Consider the following 10,865-nt stretch of genomic DNA (forward strand, 5'->3'; position numbering starts at 1 on the left):
AACAACATAGGTAGCGGAAACGAAATAAGATCACCTTGCAAGACTCGGTATGTAACAACCATATGAATCAAAACAAAACCCATCCATAAGAGGTAAGAAAAGTATACCTTACTGGATGAAGAAGGAGATGCTAATTATGTTAAAACTCCTTAGATTTGTAGCTCCCAACCTCACTATAAGTTCCTAAAGCAATCCCATGAACAACCGCCGATAGTCATGAATGTCTCTAAACTTGTCTCTATTAGATGACCAATCCCCCTCCCTCCCGGTTAGCATGAGGGACCAAGTGAATCTACGCTCCAAGTGACCTTAAAACGCTCCAAGAAAATTTTGTGCTAGATAAGCTTCTACATAGGCGATAAGGTTTTGTGGTTATGTTTTTAAATGGATAAACCCACTGTGACATTATGGGGTGCTAGATGCAAGAGATCTATAAGTAAAATGGGATTAAGAAGAAGAAAGGTGTTAAGAAATTTGATATCTTGATTTAATGAGAAAATTAGTAAATTTGGTTAAAGAATAATGACTAAAACAATTAGGAATAATATGTAAAATTTTTGAGAAAGCAAAGTTTTAATTAAGTAATTTATTCAAATAAATTCAAAGTTAATCGAGTAATTAGCTTAAAGTAATTGAGTATGTGAATGATCAGAAAAGGCTTAAGTAAAATTTTCAAACTTTTGTTAAAAGAATGAAATGATTGTGTAATCGAGTTTTGAGAACTGACAAACATCCAAATTAAAAGAGGGATGAATTAGGTTTTCAAAAACTTTTCTTGATTTTAAAGACTCTTTGAATAAATCGGTTTGGGTCTTTCAAACTAAAGTTTTGAATATATCCTTTACAAAAGATTATATGAGATAAGTGTAAGATAAAATCAATGCAAGAAAACTTATCCTTTTTAAGATTAGAAAGCTTTTGATGAAGTAATAAAACTGATCTTAAAATTTGCTAAAAACTAACTTTGTTGAAAGAAGAATAAAGTATTGAAATGAAATAAAGGAATATAAATAATGCAATATACACAGATTTATAGTATGGCCAACCAGCCTAATCCACTCCCTTGGCTCTTTACCAAGGATTTAACAATCTACTATAGCTATAAGTTCAACTTTTCAAAGGTGTAGCTGTAACCTTTACTTTTCACAAGCTCAATAGTAACCAATACAATCAATTTTTTAAGGCTCAACCAAAATCATTGCCTTTCCAAAGGATCAAGAGTAATCTCTTGCCTTTTAGGGATCAGACATAACCATAACAAGATATATTGCAATTTAAACTTTTTAAGAAACTGTTACAATGATTGAGATCAAATACAAAATATGTTTCTCACAAATAAAAGAGAGATTTGAAGAATAAAGAAAATAAACACTCTTTCTTTCTTTTTAGAATAAAGGATGGAGACTTGAAGTATCATTTTTTGCTCAAAGAGGTAGTGAAAAATATTCAAGAATAGAAGCCTTGATCTTTATTTTCATCTCTTTTTATAGTTGTTGTCAAGATAGAATGAAATCTATAAGGACAACATTTTTTTCATAAAAAAATCATTAGAATATTCAAGTATCAAGGTAAATCATTGGGTTAAAATTTAGAGCCTTTTTAAAGTCTCAACGGTCCAAACTGTGCATTAAAGCACTTGCAATGGTTAGTTCAACAACTAGTTTAACGGCTCTATTTTTCAACTTCAGCACAAAATAATCAACTAGCTTTGGCTCCTACTCGACTAACATTGGTCAATAATCAATTATCTTTTAACTGCACTTTGTTATATCCTTCAGCTACTTGATTAAACTTAGTAGCCACTTGATTGTGTATGCATTGCATGCTGCCAACCAAGAGATACATAAAATACTCCACTATTATACAATAATAGTCGATTAATCATTAACATACACTTGATTACTCACCAAAAATACTCAATTAAAACTTCATAATCATTTCTCAAACACAATTACTCGGATATGGAATAGATACTCGATTAATACAAGATCTTGCTTAACTCTTAGTCGATTAACAAGATATATAACACTTGGTTATCACTTGATTGCTTTTGAAATAGCCAAAACTTACAATAAAACACTCAATTACTAAGAGAACTTACTCGACTATCATTCAGTTAACATATATTATTTTGACGAGTGTCTTGAGACAAGATTTATGGCATTGAAAGAAATCAGAACAGAGACAATTTTTGATATAGTTGTGATTCAGCTTGAATAACCGAATGATCGTAAGGGACTTTCGAAGAGTCAACAGATCCCTGAAAGGATTCAATTTTTGCATAAGGAACAACCATGAAGTGGTTTCGGGAAGAAACAAAAGGATTCGCGATTAAGACATGATCTTACATATATTGAGGCCTAAGTGTAAATTTTTAATCTTGGCCAAGGGTGGTTAAAAAGATATTTTTTCTAAATATTTGGGGGTGAAATGAAGAGTTTGAAACTCATGGGTCTTAATGAAATTATTGGAAAACTTAAGGGCTTCAAGAAAGGGGCCGAAATGCAATTGGGAAAAGTTAAAGAGGCCAAAGTGTAATTTCTAAAAGTCCACAAGTGTGAAACCTACAACTTCATGTGGTTGTTGGTGAAAGTTAAGGATTCCGATGATGGACGATCGAAATCTTGCCAGGGATAGGTCCATCATGACCTAGGATGCTTGATGACCAAGTTGTGGCCGCTGATTAGTCGAGGAATGACCGATTTTTAACTATAAATAGCAAGGGTTTTGGCCGAAGGTTAACACACAAATTGCTCGCATTTGAGTGATTCAAGGGAAATCGATAAGGAGCTTTCGTTCCTCGTGTCTTGGAGAGTGATTCTGGAGAATTTGGTGAGGTTTCATATAGGTTTGAGTGAGCTTTAAGGGATAGCTGAAGTTTCGAGCTTCACCAGAGGCGAGCTTTCAGCAAGCTTTTGAAGGGCTTCCAGCTATGTTTTCGGGCATCCAAGGGTGCCAAGGTGATCGACTTGAGGTGTAGGGAAAGAAAGGTGAAGAAAATTGACCATTGAAGCAACTTCCGATTGCTCGCAGCGAAGTGTTCGCCTGAGAAGAAATAGTGCATGCAGTACACGCGTGGATTCCACGCGCAACACACACAATTGGCGCGTGAGGACGCGTAAGGTACGATTTAAATTCAAAATTAATTTTATTATTTTTAAAAAATTATTTTATGATTTATGGTGGTGGAAAATTTGAGAAAAACCTTGAAGAGGTATTTATTGTGGAATTATTGAGGGAAAAATAGGAAAAAATGAGGAAAATTATGAGAAAATTAGAAAAAATAGAATATTGATATGCTTGAATAAATATGATGGCCAGAGTATGTTAAGGTTATGAATTAAGTACATTAGAAACTTGGCACGAGAATCAAGATATTATGAGATATGTCGAGGTGAGTGGTTCTATCCAAACTTAGCATATTTTATAAATCAATATGATTCATATATGCAAGTATGTTCTACCATCTATTTGACATATTGACATGCCTTATTATGTATACATCATGTAATTGTATTCACATGTCATGATGATTAAATATGCATATGTTCACGATGATATTGTTGATCATGCATTGCATATGTTTGGGAGTACGGATAGGCATCGTTGCTCTACCATAGGTGTTGTACAACACCTCAGCCTGGTAAGGAGATTGTAAAATGGGGAGTAGCATTAAAGTGTAGTCAATGCCTCGTCAGTTCAAACAAAAAGAATGAGGACATTTTGCATTTTGCATACATGCACGAAATATGAATTTTGTACTCTTACTTAGATGATTCAGTATCTAATTGGATTTTGTTCCTAAAATATTCAAACGTTCCAAATGAAGATTGTAACAGAAGCGAGCATGAAAGAAACATGTAATGGCACATAGAAAAAGTGCATGTTGTATTGGCTATATGTTTACGCAACCTATGTATTTAAGTTTTGCTACTTTGAATTCTGAACGTTTTGAAGGATAATGAGGTATAACCTTATTTATGGTTAATGTTAAAGTTAAGGTTCGATTCTTGCCTTCCGCTATCAATTAAGTACCTACCCTAGCTTATATGATGTATGAATCCCATGCTAGCTGGGTAGATGAAAATTTTGAGAGTTTTGTGTTATATTGAGATTGTTTCTTGAAAAAAAAAATACATAGCCCGGAATTTCCTAAAGTTGTAACATGCCTGGGAATGTGGGGTGTTACACTCACTACCAGCCATCTGCACACCCTTTCGCTCGACTAACCTTTCTACGCGTGTTGCCAACTATCTGTAACCATGTCGCACTGCTCTCTCACTCACCCACATGTCTTCTCATCAACTACCGCCACTTGCGTCATGCCTTCTTCGCCCATGTGAGCCACTTGTCTCACACCTACCGCACACGCTTTAATCGACACATTGGTATGACCCTTCTGGGCATCTGCGCAAGCATTTGGTCAAGTCACCGGTGACTTCTCAGTTCACCCAAGGACCCCCTAGATCTCATCCCTTGTCGCCTCATGGTGATAAGGCTAGCCTCCGAAGGATTTTCTTCTTCTCGGGACCTTTCCCAGAAGGGTTCTCACTTAAGTCCATGCATGGCTAAGCCCGGGACCACCAGATGCAATAGAAGAGTTATGCTCTCCCTACATCTGTATGTTACGTGCTAATCACGTGTCCCAATCACAATCGATCTCTATAAATACACGTTGACCCCTCGACTTCAAATAGGTTATTTCAACCATAGAGCTTATCTCTCTACCCTTCTGTGTCACTCACCCAAAGGGCTTAGCCACACATCTCACTCATGTTGCTCACCCATGCACCTCATCACAAGGCACCCACGAACTTCATGCATGTAACACATCTGAGCATACTATATCCAACTGCATCTTTACTTCTCCATGATATCTATTGACTTAAGCATCAAAGGGTTTTACAAGAGAAATCCCTGCATGCCTTTTGACTATCTTTTGTCTTGTTGACCACCTAGAAGACCTATCTATAGGTATCACCTACGAACTCTACAAGCACCCACCTATCTGAGGCCCCTCTGCTAGGGGTGAGAAAAAGTTCTGTTAAACCGAACTAACCGAATCAAACTGAAAAGTTCGGTCGATTCGGTTCGTTTTTTCAAAAATAGTGGTTCGGTTCGGTTATATTTTTGTTTAAAAATTGGTTATTCGGTTCGGTTCGGTTATTTTGATAGAAATACCAAAAACTCGAACCGAACCGAACTTGTAAAAAATAGCCTCACTCACTTGAACTGAATCAGCCACAACCCCCCATCGCGCGAACCGAACTGCCCCCCTCACGAGTCACGCACGTTGGCGCGACATTTCATTTTCTCTGTTCTTCATTCTTCTCTCTCTCTCTATCTCTCTCTCGCGTCTCGGCATTTCATCTTCTCTTCGATTCGATTTCAAGTTCACAGATCTAGCGATGGCAAATACGAAGACGAAGGCGAAGACAAAGATGAAGGCTCTTCGATGGTGATGGCAAAGACGAAGGCTCTTCGAAGTTTCGTAGATTAGGCACTAGCTGAAGGCTTTTTGACTTCATCTCTTCATCTGTTCTCTCTCCCTCCACCATCCGTTGTCGATGCCGAATAAGAAGACGAAGGCCGGAGATGAAGACGAAGACTATGCCGATGGTTTTTCGGTAAGTTTGCACTCTATTTCTCTTTTATATTGAAATTTTGAAACCTAGATCTACTAAAATCCCACCATTAGATGCTTTTAGTATTTGGGTATGTGGGTCACCGTGGTTGGGGGAATCCGATGATCGGTTCAGATCATCGGAATTGCCGGTCGGCAGCAACAGCAAAGCCGGTCTCTTGGTTAGTTTATTTCTAGTTCGATTTTCGGTTTCGGTTCGGTTAGTACGGTTTAGGTTTCGGTTAGATTGGTTTGTTAGGGTTGGTCGGTCAGTTCGGTTCGGTTATTGCATTTGGTTCGGTTCGGTTCGGTTCACAATTTTTGGGCGGTTTGGTTCAGTTATAACCGATTGCACACCCCCACCCTCTGCCTTTCCAGTGCTCCATCTTTTTAGTCCCTTAGACAGCGGGTCAAGCCCCTGGTTGTTTATCTTCTTTGGTGACTCCTGGAATTCTTTCTTGCTTGGGCCTACCAACTGTTTGTCGAGGTACCCCTACATACAAATTCAATTGTTGTAGTTTGGCAACAACACTTTTGGAGTTTCGTGTTTTCATTTTCTTTAGGCCTTTTGAATGTTTTCCACAGACAATGCTAATTGTTATTGCTCAAATACAATAATGAGTTTATTAACTAAAAATGTCATCATCAAGTTGTTTGGACTCTGCACGAAAGAGAATTATCAAAGGGTGTAGGAGAGTCCTCGTGCAAATACTATAATCTTCAAGTCAAACACTAAATAATTGAAGGCCATATTAAAATCAGTACTATAGATGTACCTCTTTCAGAATGACGGTTCATCTATTTATAGAGGAATATAGGGATTTTTCAAATCTCTTAAAATTGTGATTTTTTTTAGATAATGTTTATCCTAATATTCTAAAGTCTACTAGGATTAGGTTTCTTATGAATAACGTTTATCCTTACATTTTGAGATCCATTAGAATTAGGATCTGTATATAAAATGTTTATCTCTTTTGTAGAACTTTCAGAAGAATTTTCGGATGTCAGAGTTATCTTGTTTACGCTTTATTCGAAATGCCCCTCCCTAATTAGAGAAAAATAACACCTTTTTAAGCCAAAAAGTTATTTTGGAGTTTCAGAGTTTTTTGGTCTTTGAATAGTCTTTTGTCTATGACACATAAAAAATAAAATTTAAGTTTGATTTTATTATATCACTACTTAATTTGAATGTCACACAACCTGTATTCTCAGAATTCATCATAGAAAACTCCAATTTACACAAACATATATATGCATACACAACAATAAGTAATTAACTTATAATTCCACGTTGATATAACATTAATAGATCACAATTATATTAAATATTTTTGAGATCCCCCTTTTTCTTTGTCTTGAATTAGTTGAACAATTTATGTTATAATAGTGCTTAATTAATCTGAATAATATCCACATGCTTATTTTTCAGTGTAAAATTAAGTGTCAGCAAATATATATGATTAGTAGATACAGATGGGGGCAGACATCAGAGACTGGATTAGGGATTTTGTTAGAGAAATTTATTGGGATCACAAAATTAAAATTAGTGAGGTAGCAGACGACGTTGTAATTTATGATTGGTTCAAATTATTTAAATTTTAAATATTAAATATTAAAATTTACAAGTCATGCATTTGTTAAAATGAACAAAATAAGAGGCATTAAAATAAGATTGGAATGCTTTTCGGATCAAGATATAGAATGATCAAGATAAGACTATGAAGTATTTTAAGATTTTTATCAGAATGTTTGTTAAATTTTTTAGAATCTACTGATAATTGTATTTTTTTTTATATATTTGTTAATACATATGATAAACACCAAGATAAGAATTTTTTTTTACCAAAATGTCCTTATTACCAAATTCATTCAAAATTGTTTGTTAACATCAACAACAAATTTAAAATTAAAATAGTATTTTATGATTAATATGAATTGTCAAAAAAATAAAAATAAAATTAAAAATTATATTTTATTTTCTAAATTCATGTTCAAAAATAGATTTAAAAAGAGTTAAAAAATACAAATAATTATTGTTGGAATTACAATAATTCCACCTAAATAATTAAAAATGTCCAAAATATATTTTCATAATAGATAATAAAATATAAAATTAAATAAAATAATTTAAAAATTGGTGAAAGGAATTGTATTAGTTAATAAAATATATATAGAGAGAGAGAAAGAGAGAGAAATTTAAATTTTAAAAATCATTGAAAGGAATAATGTCATTTAAATTTTAAAAATTGTCAAAACATATAACAATTTAAAAATATATTAAATAATATTAATTATAAAACTTACATAAATAAGTTTTTTAATATTTCCTATATCTGATATTTTTTTTTTTTATCTTAATTAACAAACACCGTCTTAACAAAAAAAAAAAAAAAAAAAGTGATTTTGTTCATGATTAGTGTCTAACACGATTGTTGCCACCAACATCCTTGTGAAGGCACAAGCAACTATGCCACGGGGGTAGAGGGTGGGCAGGGCAAGTCGCCTTCCTTCTTCCTTCTGCTTTCATTTATGGGCTAAGACTGCCGGCCTGCCTAACCGCCCGCCCGCTGCCTTCATTTTACAGTGGAAATGTAATAGATTGAAGAGGGCTTGAAATAGAACAAGCGATATATATAAGATGAGCACTGAGAGACATAATTAAATAAGAGGTGATAATGTTAATAAGTTTGATTATAACTTGAATTCGGGTTTTTGATGCTCAATTGCTTTCTCGTTTAATCTAATCTGAAGTCCAAAAAAGAAGATGACAAAATTTGATTAGGAAAACTCTGAAAATGTCACAGTGGGAGGAAAAGAAGGATATTATTGATGATAGAAACTGGGTGAGGAGGGTGGGCCTAGACTAGACTAGACATCAGGGACACCAACATTCTGAGCCATGCCATTTGTAACCTTTTTGGGCTTTCCAGAGAGGGTGGTTTCTGTCCCAAAGCCCATCTCCACTTTGCCTTGGTTTTCCAGCATCTGTCTCTTGGTTGATTTGTAGAACGTCCAGTAGAGTGCAAGCTGGGCCAGCCCAAGCAAAGAGCCCAGACCATTAGGCGCCTGAATGCAAACACAAAACAAACCCATCAGTGCCATATCTGTAACAAATTAATTGAAATTGGGAAACCAAAGAGATCATCTCCTCGTATATTCACTTACAGCTATGAAAGGGTCAAAGCGGATGAGGGCATAAATAGTCCAGCAAACGCCATTGCCAAAGGAAGCCAGCGAAAGGGATAATGGCATATACTCCACACTCTTCGTCTTAATCACCATTCTCTGCAAAATCTCTTAATACATTAACAAACATTTGCTATATAATATATATGTATATATATAAATTTCTCACAATTTGACCAGAGAATGTTCTGCTCTGCCCCTTTATGACTGTGAAGTATAAACAGCACATATATATATATGTATATCTATATATACACTGGTGCACGCGTCTAATTCTAACTAATTAAATGTATATAGACTGAACCACTGAATATATAGTAACTTGTAACTGGTAACTGGTAACTGATAAGAGCATTTATCAGTCCATGTGATACTCAGTTGCCGTCGTCTTCTTGCTTGGGTGATTTGGTTCACCACGGATGTTGCAAGCCCAAAGTCAATATATTTTTGTTTTATTACAATGGGTTCCGAACATTGCTCAGCTAAGTCCACTATGAATTTATGTATACCGACTCGTACAACATGGATGAGCTAATCCGTACGCGCGTGCGTGTGTGTAATTAAAGAGAAAGATAAAAGAGTAATATTTATATTTGATGACTGTGGAAGGCGGGTGGCGGGTAGGAGAGATGAGGGAGGGGGACTAACCATGACCGACAAAGGCGAAGCATACATCATGATATTGCCGACAATGGCAATACTTCCGACGATGGTAGAACGGAGCTTGGTAGTGTGGGCGAGGGTGAGAACGGAAAGGGCCAGAGCGGCCACGAATACGAGCTCAATAAGCATTATGGCCAGCACTCTGAGCCTCTTCCGTGCGTCGGAGAATCGGAGAAAGAGGAGCAGATAGACAAGCTCGATGACGGTGCCTGAGCCGTTGATGGTGACCACCAGCAAGCTGTGTGGCTGCACCATCGGCAGCCCGTACAACACCCACAGGCAGCAGTTCACCAGTGTGGCCAAGTATGGCGCCGCCGAGTACTGCTCCACTCCTCCTTTCTTCCATATTTTAACAAACGTCGGCCTGCAAAATGCATCCATCATCAGTATATCTATATATCTATATTATATATTTAATTATATCGATCGATACCCACAACCACAAACGGTGTACAATAATTACAATAATGATACTCGTCGGAAATGGGATTAATGGGAGCTAGCTTACACTGGTGACATGAACAGCATGATTGAAATTACGTTCCCTGAAACGTACACCAAGTCAGTTGTGATCACATACGACACAGAAAAGAAAATAAGAAGAAAGATTTTTGCAGAACAGGAATTAAGCATCTCTCTTAATTTCTATATATCCCTATGCTTCCCTCTAGAAGAAAAGTTTTGTTTCTTGGGTTGTTTGTAAAGAACAAATTAAAACCACACACACCTAGAATTCCAACTGCTGTGCGAGCTGCATCTGTAGAAACCATGGCTGAGAGAGGGAGAGAGAGAGAGAGAGAGTGGTTTGTTTAATTAAGCTAGCGGTGAAGCTGAGAGCTAGACCAGAGTCATATATGCAGATAACACGAGAGAGAGAGAGAGGAGGGGGGGGGGGGGGGGGGGGGGGGATTGGGTTGGATTTGGATCTTATCTGGGCTTGGGCAACTCTCTTTGGGGGGCATGTGCAGGACATGTAGTCGGGGAAGCGTGGCCTCTATATATATATACGCGAGGAGGAGGGTGGGGGCATTAAAAGAGGAAAAGATAAAAGATATTTATAAGATATGCATCAAAAGAGAGGAGAGAGGAGAGGAATTGTGCTTGTGTGTTTAGAATGGTATTGGTTGGCACAGCCTTCAAAGTTTCTGAAAACTATGCCCCCCCCCCCCCCACCCCCACCCCGTCGCAGCAGCAGCTATCGTTGGATGAGGTAACCGCCAATGTTACTTTCCCTCGCTCGTTTCACAGTTCTCATCCATCCATCCACCCCATCCACGGTATATGACTATAATATTTATTCAATTCAATTCAAGCTTATCCACCCCCATTCCCTCTCCTAATTTTGGCCTTGCCTTGACCATCCCACCCCTCTCCCACTCCCAACTGCTTTTTC

At 36.7% G+C, this 10,865-nt stretch overlaps 1 protein-coding gene across 1 annotated transcript; it reads right to left on the reverse strand.

Moving 5' to 3' along the window:
- Window positions 1-8,348: 8,348 nt before the first annotated feature.
- LOC127787228 (bidirectional sugar transporter SWEET4-like) lies at window positions 8,349-10,348 on the reverse strand. The gene is made up of 5 exons (XM_052315167.1): window positions 10,200-10,348; window positions 9,981-10,017; window positions 9,458-9,836; window positions 8,789-8,908; window positions 8,349-8,689 (listed from the first exon to the last, which is right to left on the reverse strand). Exons 1-5 carry the CDS (start codon window positions 10,240-10,242, stop codon window positions 8,492-8,494), a joined length of 777 nt encoding a protein of 258 aa, XP_052171127.1. The 5' UTR covers window positions 10,243-10,348; the 3' UTR covers window positions 8,349-8,491.
- Window positions 10,349-10,865: the final 517 nt, after the last annotated feature.

The sequence above is a fragment of the Diospyros lotus genome, chromosome 12 (genome assembly GCF_014633365.1).
Source record: "Diospyros lotus cultivar Yz01 chromosome 12, ASM1463336v1, whole genome shotgun sequence".
Taxonomy (NCBI): domain Eukaryota; kingdom Viridiplantae; phylum Streptophyta; class Magnoliopsida; order Ericales; family Ebenaceae; genus Diospyros; species Diospyros lotus.

Excerpts from the sequence above, each read along its gene's own strand:
- LOC127787228 (XM_052315167.1), bottom strand. The coding sequence starts at position 10,242 with ATGGTTTCTACAGATGCAGCTCGCACAGCAGTTGGAATTCTAG. Across the intron at positions 9,837-9,980 it reads ATGCTGTTCATGTCACCAGT|GCCGACGTTTGTTAAAATAT; the intron begins GTAAGCTAGCTC and ends TGCATTTTGCAG. Across the intron at positions 8,690-8,788 it reads GCTTTGACCCTTTCATAGCT|GCGCCTAATGGTCTGGGCTC; the intron begins GTAAGTGAATAT and ends GTTTGCATTCAG.